General features: G+C 41.0%; 3 protein-coding genes across 3 annotated transcripts; 2 read left to right on the forward strand and 1 right to left on the reverse strand.

The window, feature by feature from the left end:
- The first annotated feature begins 2,210 nt into the window (after window positions 1-2,210).
- K441DRAFT_204101 (uncharacterized protein) lies at window positions 2,211-3,881 on the forward strand. The gene is made up of 6 exons (XM_067640500.1): window positions 2,211-2,450; window positions 2,617-2,650; window positions 2,734-2,850; window positions 3,001-3,084; window positions 3,144-3,401; window positions 3,449-3,881. Exons 1-6 carry the CDS (start codon window positions 2,428-2,430, stop codon window positions 3,728-3,730), a joined length of 798 nt encoding a protein of 265 aa, XP_067501069.1. The 5' UTR covers window positions 2,211-2,427; the 3' UTR covers window positions 3,731-3,881.
- Window positions 3,882-7,128: 3,247 nt separating this feature from the next.
- On the forward strand, window positions 7,129-9,493 carry K441DRAFT_679551 (uncharacterized protein; the record flags this gene model as incomplete). Its single annotated transcript, XM_067651274.1, has 3 exons — window positions 7,129-8,092; window positions 8,151-8,180; window positions 8,310-9,493. 3 exons carry the CDS (start codon window positions 7,129-7,131, stop codon window positions 9,491-9,493), a joined length of 2,178 nt encoding a protein of 725 aa, XP_067501070.1.
- Window positions 9,494-20,167: 10,674 nt separating this feature from the next.
- Window positions 20,168-23,626, reverse strand: K441DRAFT_641384 (voltage-gated potassium channel). Its single transcript, XM_067646648.1, has 6 exons — window positions 23,028-23,626; window positions 22,795-22,824; window positions 22,601-22,747; window positions 22,345-22,483; window positions 21,947-22,234; window positions 20,168-21,895 (listed from the first exon to the last, which is right to left on the reverse strand). The coding sequence occupies exons 1-6, from the start codon at window positions 23,216-23,218 to the stop codon at window positions 20,222-20,224; spliced, it is 2,469 nt and encodes an 822-aa protein (XP_067501071.1). The 5' UTR covers window positions 23,219-23,626; the 3' UTR covers window positions 20,168-20,221.
- Between the last annotated feature and the right edge of the window lie 1,221 nt (window positions 23,627-24,847).

Genomic DNA, 24,847 nt, shown 5'->3' on the forward strand with positions numbered 1-24,847 from the left:
GGCCAAACTTTTCGAATCGACTGAAGCAACGCCATCGAATTTAAGGGATTCTCTTGCTGGCTCTAATTCTTGTCGAACAGAACGGTCAAGAGTGGGAACTCTGCTGCATTGAACGTGGCTCTAGAGCCTCTATACATACATTAAGAAGTCGTCGTCAGTTTCGTCAGATCTACGACGTGTTTGGTTAATCGGTTAGAACTTCAAACGTCAGTCGTTTGATCAAGGACTGATGCGACTTCTAAAGTCTCATAGGTCGACAATTCTAAAGCACGGGTGCGAATACAACCGCAACATCGCGATAAACCCCCCTCTTAGCTCGTTACCAACGGACATTCCGAAGAAATATACAAATGCAATCTGGCATAATGGACAAAAGGGTAAATAATGAAAAATGTTGAACAGGAAAACTCGTGTGTAGATTGATCTACGAAGAAAAGAGGCTACATATACATGCCAAGATACCCCTAATCTAGTAGTGATCGACACCAGGTCAACAAAAAGTCCTATCAGGGCAGTGACTAGGCTGGCATGGAATATATATGAAAGGCTCTATAAGGAAGAATGTAAGGGGCTCGATGAGAAGATATACACAAGGTGGCCCGCGCATTGTCACGTGACCTATCACGTGCACGTCGTCGAGCTCCAAGAGACTCCTACTAAAGATCCTTGGGAATTTTTGTGGAGAAGGGTGTGACGTCCTTCGAGAGATGGACCGTGCGTGGGGCACCAAACCACCAGAACCATACCAATCGTACTTCTAATAATGATATAGACCTTGTCTCACCAACTAAACATTTAATTTCACCGACTCAGGGCGCTCACCAAATAGGACTCATAAAGCTCGTAGTAGTAAGAGTTGGAAGAGGCGACGTAGAGCTCCAAGAACTCTATTTGCCACATACCGTTCTGCGGAAGAGATGAGTGTTGGCTGCTTATCTTGAGCAATTTAACTCCAAAGATTGAGTGTATATATGGAAATTAGCAGATTCTACGACGTCATATCTTTCATCACGGAGCCTTGATCTTATTGATCCTATTGATCCTATTGGTCGGATCTTATCGATAACAGCGGAAGGGGCTTGGTGTATTGGAGTACCTTTTAGCTGGGTCGTCAAAAGTATGTGCGCACCCCCTGCCAAATTACAGTGATGTGCACGACCAGCTTCCACCCCACTCCCAAATTTTAAAAATCGGTACGCGCATCTAATCCCGCCCGGTTGCCAGTTGTAGCGAAGCCGTATGCTTGGCTGCAAGAACCTTGCTTCTGCAGTGTCGTGATCTTCGTCAATGTCGTGAGGTTTCCACCCGTACGATATTGCCAAATTTCATCGGCAATTGCAGAGACAGCGTTGTATTCGCGTTTTGGCAGAGGCATAAGCAAAAGAGAGAGAAAGAGGAAGCGTCAAGCAAGTTCTGAATTTGGCAACCGAAATGGTCCTTGCGTGTAGCCACAGTCGTTCGCTACAATTGCTATGTACAAGGGGTAACATGAACGGGTCAGACGCCCCCTGTCAAAAACCGTGCGCAATAGGGTATATGCACCCGATGCAGCTCCATACGATTTCTATGTACAATTACCAGGGCTGTGTTTCTTTCTGGTTTGGTCCACACATACTTTTGACGCGTCTTCCCCAATAACAATAGTACGAAATTGGAAATTTTGGCCTTTTCTAGACGGTATTTGGGTTTCCAGCTGAAACACCAAAGGATACTGACGTTAATGTAAAGTACAATACAATGTCATAAGGTGTTGCCACCAGGGTGAGGTTTGTGAGTTTGGTTGAGGCAACAAGGCAGAAATTGCCAATCAGGCCTGTATCATTAAAACATGTCAGACGCTGAGCAGGCTGATGGAATGATACATATGATACTCTATGAGGAAGAATCTCAGGGGCACGATGACCCGAGAGGATATCTACAAGATGGCCCGCGCGCTGTCACGTGACACGTCGCCGAGCTCAAAGAGACTGCCCCCCCTACCAACAAAACACAATCAAAATTATTAAGAAAAGTCGTGAATATAATAGCAGAGACTTTACTTTAGCCCTCTATATAGATTACAATAAAAAAAGTCTTCATTGTGGATATACGGATGGAAATTTAGGTTTAATGGGTCACAAGAGTGTTGCCGCTTGCTTGATTTCAAAAAGTGGGGAATTCCACGATTTAAAGTTTCCCGAGACTGCGCCAGGCACACCAGACTGATTCATGTATAATTGGCGCTGTCGGACGTGCCAATTGGCGTCCATTTCCTAGGAAATCTTCAGATGGACAGTTCTGCTTCGTCACCTTGACCGACTTTCTCATGCGTGCATGCCGACCGCATGCATCACACTGCCTCTCACAAACCTTGCATGGCCATTGTTAACCCTTTCTGTGCCTTAAGCTGTGGGACAAACTTCGCTATACCGCCCCCCAGATCCCCGGATGCCTCTTAAGGTTTATGCGCTGTAAGAGCAAGTCGTTTTATCGCACGCCAACCAAAGCCACATTCCTCCGCCTGTAAGGCTGACCGCTCTGCGTCTCATTTACATATCCGTCGTGCCCAGGCCTCTGTTCCAGGCTGGTTTTGCCCTTCCTTGACGTTGCCTTCGTAACTAACTCGAATTTTTGAAGTGAAGTTCTCAGCGATATGGTTGCAACAGGCCAAGTACGCCCCCACCCCTGCAGGCAGAGCCTGGAGACGCACTCTGCTTCGTGCTTATTTGTTGACGTCGTGTCTCGCTGTCACAGGTATTGATCGGTCTTTGTTGCCTCATTTCTTTCGCAGTATGCGCTTTGCGCTTCTACATGCGTGTCGTCGTCTCGCGACAGTTCGCCCTGTTAGAGTTTACTCTAATATTTGCTCTGGTCAGTCTAATGTTTCTCTTGGCATCTTAATTGGGTCTCCATCCGCTCCTGTACTTGGTTGAATAATTTGCTTAGTACTCGTGCATGTCCTGGGATGCTCGAAATACTTTTAACACTTTCTAACACCCCTGAACACTTTAGATTATGCAGATAACTCTTGGGTCATTACAAATAAAAATGTTTGAAATACTTGCAGCTATCAAAACGCCGGAAGATGCTGTACGATTGAACGTAGTCCGTCTCCTACGCTGCCCTTCTCAATTACCGAGAACTAACCATTTAAATCTGGGCAGTATTTCTTTGCCGGTACTTTCTTCTACTTAACGGCTCTTTGGAGCGTCAAGATTTCTGTCAATCTGCTTCATATCCGACTTTCAACCAAGATACCTGAGACCCACGTCTGGGCTATCCGCTCCCTGTATTTCATGGTCATTTCCTTGATTGGAGCATATATAACATTTCTTCTTGGATGCGTACCAATTCATCGGAGGTGGGATGCACCGCTGGGACGCGCAAAATCATGTCCACCGATCATGAGAGAATGGGATTTTGTAAGGAAAGCACATCTGTGTTCTCCGGAGCATGCTGACTGAATCAGTGGCTGCATACCGCACTCAATATAGGCACAGATATTTGGCGTGAGTCTCTACTTTCAAACCACATCGCAGAGAGCGCAAACCCAGAAGGCCGACTTTCCGATCTATCCTATGATCTCTCTGAACCAAGAAACCCACTAATATTGAAGTCTAGTGTGTATCCTTCCATACCCAGCCCTCCTGCAACTTCGGGAACGTCGTCTCCGCATCGCTGTCTGTATGGTTTATGGCCTAGCCGTTGTTGTTATCGCTGTCAGCATCATCCGAGCCGTTCTACTTGGTAACAACGCACAAGCCAATGTTAGATACATCATGGTTCTCACAATGGTTGAGGTGGCCACTTCAGTGGTTGTCGGGTCACTACCGGGCGTCTCGTCTTTCTTCATTCGTAAGTATGTATATGGTGGCACGGATGTTAAGTATTTTTCCAGTCGCGGTGTAGCCAGCTATTATAAGCGCACCACCTTTTCCCAGCTCGGAGAACCTTCAGAAGGAGGCGCTAAGAGCTCCATCGAACTCTCTACACCTCAGCACCAGGCGGTTATTACAGCGGGACATTCTGAGGAGTATCCGAGCCGAACAGGCTCAACAGAGCATATTGTCATCCCAGAGCAGATTCAGAAAGTGACGAGGATTAGTGTGAGTGTAGCATGATCTTACATTCAAATTAGTTATATATATAATGCACACTGTTCTTTATGAGTTAAATGTACATTTGTGTGTCAATCTTTCCATATCACATTTGTAGGCTTTAAATGCATACTCTGCAACATATTGATGCATTACGAGACCTAGTCAATGGACAAGACGAGCATTTGTATGCTCCAACTGCTCCATGTTAATTCCCATTGTTGCCCTTGCCTTTTCCCATGGATAGCCCTGTTAACGGATAGTCCGTGGGCTGTTGGCGTACACGAGCTATCGCTTATGGGTTCGTTCGGTTGCAAATTGCCTCAGTTACAGAGTCTATTCGATCTGTGCGTATTTTACAGCTCTGGGCACGACCAGCTTCACCCCCCCCTCTGGCAAAAATATTATTTCGCTACGGTACGCGGGCTCGCCAAATCGCCACCAACTGTACATAGTAATTGTAGCGAACGCATGTGTCTGCACGCAAGGACCTTTTTAGTTGCCCTGGAGAATCACCTTGGTTGGCCGGGAGAACCAAATTGAAGACGTACGCTTCCTCTTCTCCCCCTTAATAACGCCTCTGTTGCGGCCGCCAAAACGCGAATACAACGCTGTCTCTGCAATTGTCGATGAAATTTGGCAATATCGTACGGGTGGAAGCCTTACGATATTTGACAAAGATCACGACACTACGGAGGAAGTTCGATCACAAGTCCCCCAGAAGCAAAGTTCTTGCAGCGAAGCATACGGCTTCGCTACAATTACTATGTACAGTTGGTGGCGATTTGGCGAGCCCGCGTACCGTAGCGAAATAATATTTTTGCCAGAGGGGGGGTGAAGCTGGTCGTGCCCAGAGCTGTACAGTGATGTGCATGACCAGCTTCACCCCCCCTCCTTTGGCGAGCGCTGCGAGATCTCAAATTCGGTACGCGCATCCAATCTCGCGAGAAATTGTAGCGAACGGCTGTGGCTACAGCGATGTTCACGACCAGCTTCACCCCCCCCCTTTAGCGAGCGCTGCGAGATTTCAAATTCGCTACGCGCATCCAATCTCGCTTGATTGCCGCCAGCTGTACATAGTAATTGTAGCGAAGCCGTACGCTTGGCTGCAAGAACGTCGCGATCCCGCAGTGTCGTGACCTTCATCAGATATCATGAGGTTTCCACCCGTATGATATTGCCAAATTTCATCGACCTCTCTGCAGAGACAGCGTTGTATTCGCGTTTTNGCGGCCACAAGGGAGGCGTAGTTANGGNGGAGAAGGGGGAGAAGAGGAAGCGTACGTCTTCAATTTGATTCCCCTGGCCAACCAAGGCGTTTCTCCAGGGCAACCAAAAAGGTCCTTGCGTGTGGCCACAGCCGTTCGCTACAGGTACTACGTACAGCTAGTGGCAATCAAGCGAGGTTGGATGCGCGTACAGTAAAAACTGGTTAGTACGATACGGGTTGTACGGCCGAGCGCATCGTTATAACAATGGTATTGTTATATAAAGAGTCACGTGTTGGGTTAATAAGCAATAAAAGGGGGGGCCCCATACTTAAAAAGGCTTAAGGCGTCCACCTTACCGGCTAAATTAGGCTCCCTCCCATACAAAATCTCTACTGGTTATACCGATTTTGGTGGGGGAGACTTAACGATATCATCAAAAGTCAGAATATCGTAATATTACACCAAAAACACTTTGATTAAGGGGTGTAGATCGTAATATAGAGTATATCGTTGTAATCAGATATCGTACTAACCAGTTTTTACTGTAGCGAATTTGAAATCTCGCAGCGCTCGCTAAAGGGGGTGAAGCTGGTCGTGAACATCACTGTACACGCAAGGACCTTTTTGGTTGCCATGGAGAATCGCCTTGGTTGGCCAGGAGAACCAAATTGAAGACGTACGCTTCTTCCTCTCCCCCTTAACCACCCCTCCCGTTGTGGCCGCCAAAACGCGAGTACAACGCTGTCTCTGCAGAGAGGTCGATGGAATTTGGCAATATCGTACGGGTGGAAACCTCACGATATTTGACAAAGATAGCGACACTGCGGAGAAAGGCCGATCGCTGTCAGCATGTTCTTGCAGCCAAGCATACAGCTTCGCTACAATTACTATGTACAGTTGGTGGCGGTTTAGCGGGCCCGCGTACTGCAGCGAAATATTTTTTTTTCAAGGGGGTGAAGCTGGTCATGCACATCACTGTACACTGCATCGCACGACCAGCTTCACCCCCCCTTTGGCGAGTTGCAGATTCGGTACGGGCATCCAATTTCGCTTGATTGCCACTAATTGTACATAGTAATTGAAGCGAAGCCAAGTGCCTGGTTGCTGGGGGCAATCAAATTAAAGCTATATATTTAGAACTTGCCTAGCTTACCAAAGTCTTAATGTTAATCCAAAATCGTGTTATAAAATCGTCAATTTACCTTTAATATATTGACTCTTGTTTAACGTCTGATGCGGTCCTCCAGCTGAGCCTACGCAGACAAATACCGATAAGTTAGGTACAAAAAACCTCTAAGGGAGTAGGCTTGCAAATCATTCAACGAGGCTTCAATATTGAATTGAATTGAATGCCAAGACTCAATCAATTCAATCAACTGAGAGCTCGCGGGCTTGGCAACGCATTCAATCTGGAGGTCCTGATTGGATTGAGTTGATCGAAAAATATTGAAGCTTTTAATATTATATGGAAATAGGACAGAGGGACACCCCCTGATTGATACTCGGACACCCCCCCTGATTGAGTTTAATTCCTTCCCGATTAAATTAGAATATCACGTGGATTTGAGTTGTTTGCATTATCAGTGCGCAGCGACGGCCAAGGCATTCGTGTTTCTATTGGCCCAACGTACATTTGTCTTGGCATGCGGTAGAACCTAATTTGAAGGATACGACAAACTAGGAAAGGTCGGCTTGGCACGAGTTAGATAACACGCCCTCAACATCGAGTCCTCAGCCTCGCCCCTCACACATCCAAAATTCCCTCAAAGAACGGATAGGTCCAGGATGTCACTCTCAAATACTAAATCCTCACCATCTTCATCCGGGCTCCACCCCCGACTATGGAGCGACCCAGTCTTGAACAAACAGCCTCCAACCGGGTTGAAAGCGAAGAGTACCATCCTCGCAATTCACGTGATCACCAACTCCAGCCAAATTATCACAGCTTCCACCCTTCTCCCACCGAGTCATTGCTTGAAGGTCTCTGGCCTAATCTGAACAGGAAATGCGGCGCCATTTTTGGTCTTACTAATCCTTCTACAACAGAGCACATCACACCGGGAAAGGCTGACTTTCCTCAGTCCATTACGGGTGGACCCTGTCCGGGAACGGGCAAGATATCACCTTTGCACAATGAATTCATTTTTCGAACCCAGAGCAATGACTTCCCTAGCGACGGTCAGCATTATCAACGCCCTTTCGCTAGCCTTGTAGGCAATCATGNAACTCCAACAATATTCACCGACAGCTACGATGTTACAGTGTTGCTCTCGTCCAATAATCATACGCTACTAGAGCATGATACTTTGGAATCATGGGAGCTTTCAGGGAATGCAGACATGGATCTCGTATATCCTCGAGCAGATCAGGATTATCCGGAGGAAGATGTTACGATGACTTGCTCCGAGCTTGAAATCAACCAACGGGATCCACTTTGGACATCTTGGGTTGATAATTATCTAGGAGACACTGTTCCTGGATCACCAAGTCAGCAATTCACGCTATCCTCAGCTTTAGCTCGCGGTGAGAAGCCTTCAGCAGCTCTGTACTCCGGGTCCAAGCCATCTGTGCAGCTAAAAGTCGTTAGCTCGAATGTCATTAAGCCCAAAAAGTCAAAGTCTCAACGGAAGGCCCCTGGCTTATCTAGAATTCCTGTGGAAAGTCGGCGAATACTTGAAGAGCATTTCCAGAAGAACCCGTACCCGCCTAAAAATGAAATTGCAGAATTGGCTCAGCTTGCTGCGCTGAAACCCAACACAGTCAAAAATTGGTTCAATAATACTAGAGCTCGTAGCTGCTTTCCCGGTGCGCCTACGAACTTAGTCTTTATCATTATTAGAATTTAACTGACCTCGCTTATTAGACAATAGACAACCATCTGTTGTCGACACAGGTAAAACCCCAAGGCTGTCATCCGAGCAACCAACAGCGCGGCACATGGCTCATATAAATACTCCAGAGGCTGAAGCAACGTCTATCGCATCTCAATCTTCAAGTATATATTCTCTTAAGAGATATCTAGCAACATCTATCGAGAACGAAGCTGCCTCAGCATTGGCTATCGAGGATGCAGTTTGTTTAAGTAGATCAAGTAGCGGCGCTTGGAACCCGAAAGACAATTGGTGGGATACTGAACAGATGGCTGATACACCTCCCGAAGATTCGGTCGACAATTTCTCTGACTCTCTCGTCCCGAGAGTTTCAAGTTGGAACAGTTCTATCTCAATAGGCTCTTCCGATGCTGGTTCGGTTTCCTCTTATAACTCAGAACGAGCTCGTCGTCGCGGACGGAGGCGCTACCTACGTGATTCATACGACGCTCTGAAAGAAGCTAATAAAAGACAAAAGTATATCCAGTCCCAGAAGCCTCCTTTCTTCTGCACCTTCTGTGGGAGTTCATACCCCACCAAATATGACTGGAAACGGCATGAAGAGTCTGTGCATGCGAGTCCGATCACTTGGATCTGTCTTCCATCTGGGTGGTCCCAGTCTCTTCAAAAATGCCCTTTTTGCAGCGAAATCTCGCCTCCTTTAGGACACATGTCATCCCACGATCACTGTGATTGTTTGAATAAACAGGAGTCGGAACGAACCTTTAATCGGAAAGATCATCTTCAGCAGCATATTCGTCGCGTTCATTGGAAAAGATGTAGCGGACAGCTTGCAGACCTAGTCGATACGTTGAAGGCTTGGCAACGCCCGGCTCCACCCTTGCCACCAGGCGACCCAGCACTGCACTGCGGTTTTTGTGGCTGGTGCTTTGAATCTTGGAAAGATCGCGTCGAGCATGTCGCTGATCATTTCCGCGAACGAGTAGACCTGTCTATGTGGTGGCCAGATCGAAAGGACAACACCCGACATTCCCCTACACCATCATTAACAGTTCCTGCAGACACAGCTCCCATATGGTCTTGCAGCATCCTACCAGGGGTCAAATCCTTGTTTGACCGCGCAGAGCAAGACCCTCAGGAATGGAGATGTCGGCTCTGCTATGAGAATGTTCGTGACACCCACAACGACTGGACAAATCGATCTGAACATGCCGAGAAACATCGATACAGAGGATGTAACCAGCTGGCATTCAAGAAATCGGATGGTTTCGTAGGACACTTGAAGAGATTCCACGGGCTGGAGAGACACAATCCACAGTACATCCTGGACGCTTGCTACCATAATCCGGACGTGCCGAAGCCATCCCAGCAGTAACGCAAATGTTTCTTGCTTTCTCGTCTACATCAAACACGATGATACCCTGAGAGAGATACAACTTTCAGATCGATTAAGCTTATAGTTGCTCCGTCCAATGGCTTCATACGAGTCGGTGACAGTGGGCACTGGGCCCCGACCTAACTCAAAATTCACAGAAATGCTAAAACTCGCTACAGCGCCGTCGCATGCTCCTGAATACCGACAGGGTTCACATACACGCTTAAGAGCGGATCCGGCACCATCTGGACAGTAGAAGTCTTTAGAGATTGATTGCTTAGTGGGGATGTTAACGACATTTTGCGGCATTTCGACATAGGGTATGTACTCATTATAATCTATGAATGCAGCTGAGGAGTTAACTCGAAAATTAGTACGCCTGTTCAGGCAATAATGTAGATGACTACACAATACGGTCAATCATCAGCACATCTCCAAATATTGTAGCAGTTGGCTGCACGAATGGAACGATCCATGTTCTAGATATCAAGACTGGCGTTTGTCTTAGAAAGTTCACTGGCCGTCAAAGGGCTGTGATTTAGCTAAAAACAATGAACGACATACTACTTTCATTATCTTATGATGGCACCTATCGGGCGTGGGACATCTCCGCTGGTAGGTGCATATACGTCTTAGAAGGCCATTCTGGTCCTTTCTACGCTATCACACTCACCAACGACAAATTCCTTACAGGATGCTTAGACTAGATTGTCAGGGTATAGTCCTTGTCGGACGGGTAGGTATGACTTACTTTCTCAAAGAAATCAGGCTGACTCAAGGCCTTTCCTAGTTCCGCAGTTACCACCCTAGACGGATGCAACAGTTGCGTAAACAACATATCAATTTGCCAACACGTGATTATTGTAGGGTGTACCGGTGGAAACATCCAAGCTTGGTCACTGGATTCCTGTGAACAGATCGGTCGCTGCGACCAGAAATGAACCATAGCGTGGTCACGTTTAACGTACTCTCTGATGGTCTTCTTGTCACCGCTGGTAAGAGTGGCGTTACACCTCAATACTGCGGGCTAGAGTCTGCGATAAGAATCATACCCTGGGATGATGCAGGTAGGCCGATCAGCGATGGAAGAGTTTGGAGATAGGTGGAGAGCTAATCGAAAGGTTCTGGGCGTTGGTTCTAGAATTGCTGCCGCGGGTAGTAAGCAAGATAAGCCCACTATCGAGATTAGGAAACGTCCCTAAAATGATGAACCTCGCTATCTAGTTGGCTGTAACGTAGTTTTGACCGATTTGAACACCAAAATGCCACCAAATTGACATTTGGTGGCAAAACTCTGGTAGAACCATTAAAAATCATCGCATCATTTCTAGGGAGTCTGAAAGCCATAAATATATATAATAGAGCCTATATTAAGTTAGCCCTTGGTGTTCTAGAGCTTAATTGGCCAGTCGATCGACCCCTAAAGGTCGCTAATTGACTCGACGTCCTTATCCGAGGACCCCCCGTCGCCTATATTACTTGTATTGTCGTCCTCCTGCCTTTGCCGAGTGTCCTCCGGTAAAGCGGCTCCCTTATTGGCTGTATCTTGAAGTTGCTTGACGAGAGCCGTAGCAACGGTAGTAGCGATAGAGTCCTTCGCCCGTTTCTAGAGCTCTTCCGTAGTTAACTGTTTTAATAACGCATAATTAGCTGCCATTTAAGCCGCTAGTTAAGCTTCTTTAGAATTCTTTTTACGAACTATATTAGCGGCAGTAAGGGAGTTCTTTTACACTTTACTGTCGATTCAGGTTGGATTTAGCCTATTACCCTATCCTTGTTCCTATCCCGGTTGTACTACTACCCCCATTTTAGTTACATACCCCCCCACCCTTTCCTATTTCCGACACCTACCTCATGTATAAATAGTTTCTTTTCTTTATAGTTTGAATAGACAGAGTCCTCATTCTTTACTTACTTATCGGTGCACGGACTACCGATCGACATTTACCTACTACCTTTCCTACCTTTCCTCTAGCTAGTATTCCTTAGTTAGCTTCCTTATATTAGTAGCCTTCTTTTTAGCTACTTTTCTAATATTAATTTATTTCTTAGTAAGTACTACTACTACCTAACAATGTCTTTTAAGCTATTCCTTAGTAAACCTAGTATAACGAAGCTGTAATGGAACCTTGTAGCAGGAACTACGATAGGCTCGTTATTGGGCTAGGTGTATAGGAAATGCAAGTACAAAAGTCAACAACGTAATAATAACTGGTGGAGTAGTTGCCTAATAGATTAACTCCAATTGTATTTTAAGAATCACTATAAGAAAGGAACTATCTAGGTAGGGATTAAGGGTCCTTAAATACACGACCGTACTCCTATAAAATCCTTCTTATATATAATATGCGTATACTCTATCTACTCTATTATAGATTATATAGATCTTATAGATTATATAGATTACGTCACGTAACCTTAGTTACTATTCCTCGTTATATAGTTCTATTGGCTCTATTCTAGACCGTGCTTATATTAACCAACTAGCTTCTTTTAACTCTTCCCTAAGTAGTTATAATATTATACTTAAAGCGTCCGTAACACTATCTCCCTTCTCTTTATCTTCGTTCTTAAAGATCCCTAATATCTCTAAGTTATTTACTAGAGGTATAATGTCCGTCTAATTAATTTAGTTAATATTGTTACTTATTATACCTAAAGCAATTTCTTCTTCCTTAACTGCTTGTCGCACTCGCACTATTGCTGCAATATTATCTCTTAGTAAGATTATACCGTCCCTATATTCTCGCTGTTTAAAAAAGGGGTTAGTTTATATTATATTAGTAAACCCATCTTTATAATAACTATCCTCTTATTTAGAGTGCACTAAAGCGAATATTTATTTGTCCTATAATGTTTACTCTATCTCTAATACTAAATATACGTAACCTATTACTCTTAATAGTTATCTAGTTCCCTAATTAATTTATCTTAGGGTTTTATATTTAATCTATTACTACGCGGCTAAATAATAAACTATCTATTACTCTGGCGGAGTTACGCTATTCCTATAACGCAGAATAGAAGGCTGCTAATACTTAGTAACGGGCCCTTAAGTCTCGTCTTGCGGCGTCTACTTAGTTAATCCATCTTAAGAAGGTTTATAAAAAGGTCTATTTTAAGGAGTAGAAGCTTATAGAATAGGGTCTATAGAAACTTAATAATAAAAGAACGGATTCTCTTCTAATAAAGAAGGAAATAGATCTAAGTAGTTTAGTAACTACTCTTCTTAGGTCCCCCTTAGGTAACTTATTCTTTAGCGATTCTTCTTTATTAATACTACCTAACCTAATTTCTTTTAATACTCCTATACCTTTCCTATAGCGTTCTTTAAATTTTTTAGTGGTTCTTAGGTAGTCTTAGTATAGCCTATCCACTTAACCTTATACTATATTTTATTATTAATATCCTTATAATTAACGATCTTTAAAACTTACTATTTATCTTCTTCCTATCCTTTATACGTGTCTACTTTATAAACTAATAGCTTAACATTTCCGTACACTAGCTCTAGCATTATAATATACTATATAAGGTAGATCTTTATTTTAGCTAGTAGGTTTAACTTAAACGTAACCGGTAAAATCCTTTATATAATTTTAAAAGGTCCTAGTCTAACGTAGTTTAACTTCTTACTTAGTTATTAACTCTTAAAATTTTATATAGTAGCTATACTTTATCTCCCTCCTTAAGATCTAGTCCCTTAAATCTCTTAACATTATAGTACTTTTTTATTCTCTCTTATACTTTCTTTACTAATTTTATAAGGTTTATATAAAGATTTATTAATATCTTTATTCTCTCTTTAGCTATACTACTTATTTTCTTTACTTACTATAGTAATAATAATGTTTTTAGCTTATATCCGTAATTCGCCTTAAATAGTAATATACCTATACCTTCCTATGGCGTTACATTATATATAAACTATATAATTAGTAATAGCGATACCTAATTATTCTATACGTAATTAATATAATATCTTAGATACTGCTCTAGTATCTAATTTAGTCTTTTTATTTAACTGTCTGTCTACGGATAATATACGGTAGAAGTTGCTACTCTAACTCCTTATTCCACTAAGAATACCTCCTAAAATACTCTATAAATCTTAAATCTCTATCCAATATAATCTTGCTTAGTGCTCTATATCTTATAAATACTTCCTTAATATAGATTCTAGCGACATCTTCTGCTAATATTTCCTCTGTGCATACTATAAAGTATCCCCACTTTATAAGCTTATCTACTATTACTAAAATTATATTATAATCTTATCCGGTAATAGGGTCTCTTAACTTTAGCAACTTAATAATAAAGTCCTATAATATAACCTCCTATAGTCTCTCTAGTATTTTAATAGGTTAAAAATTTACGCGCTAGATTCTATTAATAATATACTCCTCTTAGAGTCTTAATACTAAGCCCATGGCTTTATTATGTCCTTAAGTTAATCCCTTATAGAATTCTTCTATAAATTACTCTGCTATACTTCTTAGGATATACTTTACTTCTTAATTCTCGTATATATCCGTTTATAGATCTTCTAGCTATATTTCTAGAATTCTTTATACCTAAAAGCTTCCTAGTATATTATAAACTCTATTTAACCCGTTATTTTCTTAAGTTACTATAATCTTCGGATGATTATACCTAATTAATCCGTCTATATCTTTTTATAGTAAAGCCCCTAATGGCTTCTTATTATTTTATAGTTTAGCTTTTTAACTTAGAGCGTCTGCTCGCGTGTTATTTATACCTTTAGTATACTAAATCTTAAAATGGTATTCTATAAGTATCTCTACCCATTTAACCTATCTTTAATTAAGTTCCTTTATTATTAGGAATCCTATTAGGTTCTTATAGTCCATCTTAACTATAAATAGTTTCTCTATGCCTTATAAGAATGCTCTCTATTTCTTTAATACTATAACTATACCTAACAACTCTTTGTTGTAAATGTTATAGTTTAACTCTAGTAGTGTTATCTTCCGACTATAATATACCACTAGGTGCCATCTATCTTAGTATTTCTATATAAAGTACGCCCCTAGTATATAGTCTAATACATCTATCTTTATAACCGTCTTTAGTCCTAGTTAATAGATCTTAAGAACTAGCTCTTAGGTAAACAACTCTTTAACTTTCTTAAAGAGTTCTTGCTATTTCTCTCCCTATACCCATAGTTTTTCTTTCTTCGTTAACTGCGTAAGTGGCTTAATATCCTTTAACTACTATATTATAAACCGTCTACAGTAATTATAAAACCCTAGAAATAATCTTAACTGCGTAATATTCTCTAGTTTTTGCTAATTTACTATAGCCTTAATCTTCTTTAGATTTATGCTAAGTTAGCCTAGTTTAATAATAAATTTAACGAAATCGGTCTTCCTAGTAAAGAACTCGCATTTTTTAATTACTACTAGTATCTATTCTTCCTATAGTCTCCTTAAGACCTATTTAATATATTCTCTATATTCTTCCTTAGTTATTAAGTAGATAATAATATTGTTAAGATATACTATAATAAATTCATCTAAGTATTCTCTTAATATATTATTAATACGCTTTTAGAACGTTACTAGTGCGTTTATAAGCCTAAATTATATAACTAATAGNTTATATAGTCCTTNCTTTAACCTAAAGGCTGCCTTCTATTTATTGCCTTCCTTAATCCTAATCTAATAGTACGCCCATCTTAGATCTATCTTCTTAAAGATTTACGCGTTACCTATCCTGTCTTAGATTTCGCTAATTAAGGGTAAAGGATACCTATCCTTTCTAGTAATACTGTTTAACTATCTATAGTCGATATACAGCCTTAGTTTGCCATTCTTCTTTAGTACGAATAGTACTAGATAACCTACTAATAACTGTAATAGTCTAATATATCCCTTTTGTAAGTTTTCCTAGATAAACTCTTTTAACGCTCTACCTTCTTCTTTAGTAAGCTTATAAATTAGAAAGAACTTTAAACTTATTCCTAGTTCTAACTTTATTTTATAGTCCTATGCTATATAATCTAATAGCCTTTTACTTTCCAGTAACTATAGTTTCTTACTATACTTATAGTATCTCTTTAGTACGTAACTTAAGCCTCGCTCAGTCTCTTTATATATCGCCCCGACTTAGTACTATACTAACTTAGCTTATTATCGTATTTTATAGCATTAAGTATCTCTAATATTAACCTGACCTATAATCTAATCAATCTTTAGATTATATTTCTGTAACTAAGGCATTCCTAGTACTGCCTTATTATTTCCCAACGGTAATATATTAAAAGATATCTTAATTTATCTCCCTTTAATAGTTAACTAAATAGGTCCTATTTTAAGATTAATAATACTTCCTCCGTAGGCTATTAGATCTTCTAAAATAGTAACTAATAGGTAAAGTTGTTCCTTCTATCTATAAGGTAGCCCTATTCTCTTAACTACAGTAAGATATAGTTCCGCGTTACTTTACTATTTACTAGCGCTTCAAACTGCTAATCTTACTATTTAACCTATAAATTTAGGTGTTGTCCTTAAATTCCTTTAAGGGTCTAAGGCTCTATTACTGACTCCCTCTAGTCCTATAGGCCTCTACTTTTCCTAACTATTAGCTACTTAATTCCTATACACTTAGCTCACTCTTTAGCCAATACTTAATTCGTTTTTTATCTTTAATATGCTATAGACACGTGTTCTCTAGGCATTCCCACTACTATTATCCGTCTAAGCATTCTTCCGTAAGGAATCTTTCTAGTTAAAGTATTAAGTCTTCTAACTCCTAAACTTCTACTAGATACCAGCTATGTATATACTTAGCATTCCTATATTATTACTTATCTATTATCTAATACATCCTTATAGGGTATTTTCGATTCTTTTTCTTTAGATTCTTATATATGTTATATATGTCGTCCACGCATACAATTTATAATAGCGTATAGTGTGCTAAGTGCTTTAGGTTAACTCTTAGTTTATCTTTATCCTTAAGTTTAAACCTTTTTTATATTAATCTAAACGTTATAACTTTATTCGCAGGTACTAAGATACGCCTCTTACTTCTCTAGTCCTCTAATTATTTCTCTAGATCCTTTAACATTATAATTAAGGCTCCTTTAATATAAGTTATAGCCTTCTTTATAATCGGGTGGTCCTAAATAACTTTTTCATCTAACTATATATAGAAATCTTCCTACTTATCGTTATGCCTTTATCTATACTACTTTTAGTATAGCTGCTAGAGTGTATACGGCTTATCCGTAAGGAAGTATCTTTTTATTACTATATTATAATAGCCCTTTATATATTATTCCTTAAACCTAGTTAAAATCCCTAGATCCTCTTCTTATTCCAGTTTAATAAGCCACTTAGCTCTTAATATGCCTACTCTAGGCCTATTAGTGATTCTTCGCACTAGCGCTCTATCCCTTATACGTCCTAATATGCTAGATCTCTTATCTAGTTTCTGCTCTTGCTATACAATAATTCTTTACTTAAATTCCTCTATAGTTTCTTTTAATTTACGTCTTATAGATAGATCCTTAAAGTCTTCTTACTTCTTAATCTTAATATTAACTCTTTAATCTTTAGGCTAAACACTATATTTTCCTAGTAAGTCCTCTAGGTCTATATGTCTGTCTCCTAGTCTAGTTACTATTTATACTATAAATTCTCTAATCTATAAAGAAGCTCCTTACCTCTTACCTATAGGTGCCCTAATTTATACTCCGAATTTTTAGTCCCTTAGATTCTTTAATCCTAAGCTTACTTCTAACTTAAGCTTTACTCCCGCCTTAGTTTAACTAGGCTTACTTAGTGTTCTTATCTCTTCTTAAGAATCTTAAATCTTACTTATCTTGTCTTACTTATCTTGTGCCTATAGGAAACTCTGTCCTAAGCTTATTCTTATATTATTAAACTAAGCTACTGCTCTACTCTATTAGTTATCGTCTATTATAGGTTCTTAAGCTTGCCTTATTTTATCTTAAAAATCTTAGTTATCTCTTATCTTATCTTAAGAATCTTAAGCCTTTAGCCTTTTGCCTTTATTAAGTGCTAAAGTGGTTTGCTATCCTACTTCTCTTATATCTTACGAAGTAATAGACATTATATCTAGTGGGGTCTTAATCTCTACTAATGTTCCCTATTCTATAGTAGAATTATCCTCTACCTCTAGTATAACATCTCTAAGGTCTACTCGCTCCTAGTAAGCGGCTTCCGTTGCCTTATTGTTATAAAATATTTCGCCTATATTAAAGTTATCGTCCTTAATATCCGATCTGCGAACTGGTTTATTAGTTCCTTTATATTCCGCTAAATATAGCTCTTATAGCTAATAGCTTGCGCTATACTTAGCGTCCTTATAAATTTGGTATACGTTATTATAGTAAAACACAAAACTTTTAATTAAATACTCTTTTGTTCCTCGTAGTATATTATTATCCCTCTATACGTATATATTGTCTACTATTAGTTTAGTTCTCTTTATTACATAGTATCTCTAACTATCTTTATAATCCCTTGCGAAATAACCTTATTTCCTATAATTTATATAAGCTCCTTCTTTAAACCATCTTTCTTACTATAGAGTCTGCCTGAATGTCTTCTACTACTAAAATCCCTAATTTGGCCTTTACTCCTTAGACCTTTAATTACTTAATCCTTATCCTTTGGGTTTCTATAGTCGCTTACTTTATCTTTTATAGGCTTCTTTAGTACTGCTTAGGTCTATTAGCTCTGCGCTATACTATAGTTTTTAACTTAGCTTTAGTTATTGCGTGCTCTACGCCTTATATAACTATAGAACTCTATCCTAGCCTCTCTTAGCCTGTTCCCTTTAGTAGATCCAATTATTAATCTTAATTACTTAATCTATTAGTTCCTATAGAGTGTCTGCATCTTCTATTAAAATAATCGCGTCCTAGACTTTAGCCTTAAGTCCTTACTTATACTGTACTATAAGCACCCTATTATTCCACTCTACTTATATTACTAACGTTTAGAACTATATTATATACTTAATTACTAAGGTTCGTTGCGTAATATTTTAGATTTTTTTTTTTACTGTGGTTACTGCCTCCGGGTCTCCGAATATTTGTATAAGTTATTCTATAAATCTATTCTAGCTTAAAAATATAAACCGTACCTCTTAGTTTATAGTTATCATTCCGTTTACCTAGATTTCCGTAAGGTAAGGCTTAAACTATTTAAGTGCCCTTTCTATTAGGAACAATCCTGCGTACGCTATTTAATCTATAGGTGTTGCTAGCTTAGCTCCCTCTTATATAACCTTAAAGTGCATTTACGTAAGGAATCCTTTAAGCTTTAATCTCTCTTCTAAGTATCTTTTAATTAATAGTAACTTAACCTTTACTACGCCTATCCCGTTAATCCTATTTTCCAATATTATATTATTTTCTATTAGTTAGTTAACTATCTCTTATAATTATCTAACCGTTACAGGTTGCTGTAAGTTAGTGTCTGCTATATAAGTGTCGTTACCTAACCTTAAAGTAGTTGCCGCCGTTAATAGCGTTATGGCTAGTGCTTTTGGTGGCATATTATTCGACTTTTTATATTAATACTATAACTAGGTAGTGATTATATAACGGAACCTTGTAGTAGGAACTACAATAGGCTCGTTATTAGGCTAGGTGTGTAGGAAATGCAAGTATAAAAGTCAACAATATAATAATAACTGGTGGAGTAGTTGCCTAATAGATTAACTCTAATTATATTCTAAGAATTACTATAAGGAAGGAACTATCTAGGTAGGGATTAAGGGTCCTTAAATACACAACCGTACTCCTATAAAATCCTTCTTATACATAATATACGTATACTCTATCTACTCTATTACAGATTATATAGATTTTACAGATTATACAAATTACGTCACGTGACCTTAGTTACCATTCCTTGTTATATAGTTCTATTGGCTCCATTCTAGACCGTGCTTATATTAACTAACTAGCTTCTTCTAACTCTTCCCTAAGTAGTCGTAATATTGTACTTAAAGCGTCCGTAATAGAAGCCTTGTAGGAAATACTACAGTAGACCTATTAATAGGCTAGGTATATAGGTAAATAAGAAGTTAATAATATAAACATAACTAGTAGAGTAGGTTACCTAATAAATTAACTCTAATTATATTCTAAGATTTATCCGTTTAAGTTAATTTCTTTAGGAGTAATAAGGATATTATTTAAGGCAGGTGTGCGGATAGGGAAGAATCGTTCTATATTAGTTAGTAAGGAACAATACTAAAAGGATAAGTAGTAATACTAAGGGAGGGAGGTAAAAAGGGCAACGGCAAGGACAATAGTAGCGGTAAGGGCTAAGGTATAACTAGAAGTTTTAGATTTAGTGGCTAGTACCAGTTATTAAAAACACTAGGCTATTACGCAAACCCCCAATTAGCTAATCCTACGCACTAATAATATAATGTCCTTTCCTCCCTCCTAATTAGGTATAGGGTTTGGAGCTCTAAGAGTTCCACCACCTTAGATCCACTCCATCCACCAATTAAATCACCTAGATCCACTTTATTGGCTCCAGTCCAAAAAGGTTACTAAGCGTCACGAATGAAGCTATTCTACTAACAAAAGCAATAGAGTTTAATGGGCAAACTTACATCTATTATTTGTAATAGTTCTAAACTGAACGCAAGACCAGTTATATGGACTAGAATGCAGGCCTTGTACACGTAAAAAACTATACATTAGACTCTGTTCACCTAGAAATGACATTCATGATCTTCCTGAACTGGATGCAATGGGGCCTTCCCACCATCCTCATTTGAAGGTCCTACGCCAGAAACACTCCCTTTCCTGCTTTTCCCTCCAAAACTCTCTTGTCTGCTTAGCGCACTCATAATACTCCTCCCCCCAGAGACCTCATCCGCCCCTGCTGTCCTCAGCCTCAGTGCCTCTTCACCACGCTCTTTCACACTCCCTGCAAATGCATCAACTGGCGGATTCCTCCTCAAATATCTCACCAGAGACTCGACTAAACGATCAAGTAAAAATTCACTCTCACTCTGCTGAGCCATCATAGGTGAGTCCTCTCCAATCCAATCCCACTCCACCAACCCCTCTTCTTCTTCCTCCCTCAGTGCCTCCGCTACACCACTTACAGCAGAGAAACGAATTAGCCGTGTGAATTCGACCCACTCTTCAAACTTATACTGGCGCGGTTTGTCCATGCTTAGGTCGTGCGCCGTGCGGCGAATTGCGAGAGCAAGCTGTCGTGCTAAGGTAGCCGCATCGGGTTGTCTTGCCTCGACGTCATTTTCATTCTGGGCTGTAAGGCCGGCAATATCAGGGCTGAATGAACTAGTAACATTCTGCACGTCCTTGGACCCATCCTTTGAACTATCTGGTATCGATCCACCGCCGTCAGATCCTTTTTCCTTTGCAATTACGATGCCTTCTAATGTCTCCACGCGATTTTTGGGGTCTATATGCTTAGTCTGCCAATTGGCTTTCCATTTCTCAAGGCCCAAAGATAGCCAGGGATGTTTCTGCACAAGGTTGCTCCAGACGCCGTACTGCGGGAGGATTGTAAAATCTGCAAGCCTAGTAGACCAATGATTGAAGGCTGAGACAATTGTGGCTGTGAGGTCGCTGGCCAGAATCGTGATAGTGGGCACGGCTATGAGAGACCAAATTACAAAGAAACACCGTCCAGCGCCAGACTTGGGCGCGAAGTCACCGTAGCCGATAGAAAGAAGAGCAACCCAACAGAAATAAACGGTTTGCCAGTAGGTCATGTTCGTCGTGGATTTTTCAGCTTGCCAAAAGGCCACGGCGCCGACACACCAGAAAATGGCGAATATGGTTAGAGTCAGGCTTAGCCGGCACCAGTTCTTCCAAATTTGTGACTTCTTTTGGAGTTTCCTCATTGCCTCGAAGCGTTCCTTCTCGTCACGAAGTAACTGTATCCTGGAACTTTTCTTGACCCTGTCTCTCAACGTGCTCTGCCGAGATAGGCCAGATCTTGGGAAGCTCGCTTGAGCACTACTTGCTATACTTCCACGTCGGCTGTCCATAGAGCGATCCAGGGTATATTGATATTGGAGAGCTGTGGCTGGTGATCGTGAACTTGGACGGGCGGCCTGCTTTGCCATCACCCGCTCTAGTGCCATCTCAGCTTCAACCTCGCGACGTTGGAGCTCAAGACTTGTTGCCACGGTCCGTCCCATTGCTCGCTCATGCTCATGCTCCAAGTGGCCTCTAGTTATTTTCTTCTCCCCAAGCTCCTGGGCTGACTTGTAGATACTTGAAACGACGAGACCCAGCATTATGATGCCACCTAAGGAGAATGGGATTATTAGTGCACGTCCCACATTCTCCGTAGGGTAAAGGTCTCCAAATCCCACTGTCAATATGGTCACATCACAGTAGTATAACTAAGAATATGTCAATAGACTATATGAATTTCAAAGATAAGGGAGACATACTGCATCTATAAAATGCCATCCTTCAAGGCGTGCGTAGACACCAGCGCCACCAGCAAGCCAAATGAAAAAGAGAATCGTCTGGACGATTAGTGTTCGTTGATCCTCGGTCAGGTCAAAGTGCTGCGGATAATGGCCTCGGATGTAGCCGATTAAATTAACCATTAACAGTATGGAGAGTAGCAAATAGACAGAAGCCGCCGCTATGCCATACCAAAATCCTCCCGAATAAGCCTCGTATGTAGATATTGGTGGCGTGCGTGTGTGCATTCCCACTAGATCTCCGACGAGCTAAATATGAAGTCAGCAGAGTTTGGTGCTAATCAAAGGAATTTGAGACGACTGAATTCGAGAGACAGCGGCACTAGTCATTCCGCTATTTAAGTAGGTTGGTAACTTACAAGTCCACAAGCGACGAACCATAGAAGAATTGTCATTGGCAGTGATATTATATATCGAATACGATTCGTGAAGTTTAGCAGAAGAAGGAAATTACCGATGAAGCCTAGAATGAGAGACACCATATTCATCAAGTAGCACCTACTGTGATTAGCATTAATTTGAACGGGATACTGGATATGATCGCGGGAATGTCTTTGCAGAATTAATAAAGCAGATCTGCACCAAAGGCGAAGAGGAATATTAGCCGGCTCTTACCAGCGCGGGTCAGGTATTAGCAGCCCCTGTAACAGCGGGAGAAGCGTGCTTGCGTCTGTTGGGTCTCTGAGATCGACCCTCCAATATGTGACAAGAGCTCCAATTGACAAAACATTGGCCATAGGTCCTAGTGTGGCTGCCAAGATTCTGATTGAGTAAGCTTTTGCAAGATCCAAGGAGGTTGGTTGACAAACGGTATCCCCGTCGACGCAAACCACCAATCACTATGAATATCAAAGTCAGTAGGTTACTCCACTGGGTGCCTCAATGCTCGATATTGGTGATTGGGGCTTATGCTGTGTGCATGGTCTAAGGAGAAATTTATTATCACACGCATACGTGATTGAAAGCAGCAATCTAGATTCCCTTTTTGGGGTGATCGTTTAAGGTACAGCTTGTTAGAGAAGGAAATAGAGCTCGCACTCACACAGGTTCATTATCATCTTTGTCCCTCATACGAACCTTCCATAACCTGAACTTTTTCTTTTCCTGGCCCTCTCCAGACTCTAAGTCAAGGACGGCTGGTTTTGCTTGGAAGGTGGCATTTTTTAAGGCTTTCCCAAATGGCTGACCAGCTTGCCTTTGGTCCGTAAACTCGTCAATAAGGCTCTGTGGCATAATGCTAACGAATTAACTTTGCCCGTCAAGGAGTTAAAGAGAAATTAGGAAGTCTCAAAAGTGTTCGCCGAGGGTTTCTTAGGGCATGACAGGGCAGGCAGCCGCGGTCTAGAACGTTGTCAAGGAATGCGGGCACAGAGAGTATTTCAGTGGCTGGCATGTAGGCCTGCAGCCCGTTACTTTTGATCAATGCAGATTGCAAAGATCGGTGGGTAGGGTGATGGGGTATGCCCTCACAGCGCCTGATTGGGCGAAATGTTGTGGGGAGTATGCAATGCTATCGCGGTTGGCAAGATAGGCGTAAGCCACCACGATAAGCGTCTCGGACGTTGTAATGACTGTATTTGCTTTTCGCTTCATTGGGAGTCGATTGTTGGTTTGTTGAAAGACACCGAGGATTATTGCGAGTTCGCTTCGGAGCACTACGTTATCGATAAGGAATGGCCCGTGCATATAACACCAAGGAATCGTACTCAATCTATGCCTCCTGATTGGGTACGATTCCTTGGTGTTATATGCACGGGCCATTCCTTATCGATAACGTAGTGCTCTGACGGGGATCGGATAGCCTGCATAGATTTGATCAATACATTACCATAAACCATGCCTTCTAATCGTACTTCCAATGATGCAGATCCTATTCAGCCAACTTAATATAACGTTCAACAAAATTAGGTTGCTAAAAACCCACCACCAGAGCCGTGGCCGCTGCCCGATTTTACACCCTTTCAGGGGCCTCCACGAGCGCCGGGGACGCATTTTAGGTGTAAAATATATTAGATTATATTCTGTAGAAAGGACGAGTGTTAGCAACCTCATACTCAGTAACTTAACCCTAAGAAATAGGCTATATAGATTGTTTTATATAATATTTAAAGGATATCACCGATCTTATATTCCTGAGCACGGCGATTTGATCCTATTGATATGATTGACTAAATCCTTATCGATAACAGATGGACTCAACTTGGCGAGTTAAGGGATAACCCCCTAGAGTTAAGATTATTTTCGCTAGGAAAAATCCGTTAATAAGAATTGCGGAAATAGCTGTAGTATTATAACAGGTATATATATAAAGCAAAAAAATCTAGGGCAGATGATGGACACCCCTAATTGATACACGGACACTGTAAAGCATATTGCCCAGGTGTACGGTAGGGAGCAGGCAAGCCGAGCATGAGTCACAAGGAGAGTCGATGGAAGAAGACGATATGGTAAAGAGTATGGCAATAGCCTCGTACGGAGACAAACCGATGAGGAGGGAAAGGGCTGCAAGCCCGAGGTGCTTATAAGGAGGTGCCAAGCCTAGCCTTCGGCTAGGCCTTGGCTACCCCTAAGCGGCCCTCGGGCGATGCACCCGAGTAAGGGTCAAAATAACCCTTACAGACAATTGATACGCAAACACCCCACTGATTGAGTTTAGTTCCTTCCTAATCAAGTTTAAATATCACGTGAATTTAAGTTATTTATATTTACATCACGAAAGTTAAATTATTAAATTATAACTCTTATAACTATAATACCTTACTTGCATAGTACTCTGTAAGGCGCCGCGTGAACTTATTTAGGTGCTACTACCTCTGCTTAATATCTATAAACTGCCTCTGCGAGCACGCCCGCGCACGCGGC

This window comes from Cenococcum geophilum, assembly GCF_001692895.1.
Source record: "Cenococcum geophilum 1.58 unplaced genomic scaffold K441scaffold_38, whole genome shotgun sequence".
In the NCBI taxonomy this organism is placed as follows: domain Eukaryota; kingdom Fungi; phylum Ascomycota; class Dothideomycetes; order Gloniales; family Gloniaceae; genus Cenococcum; species Cenococcum geophilum.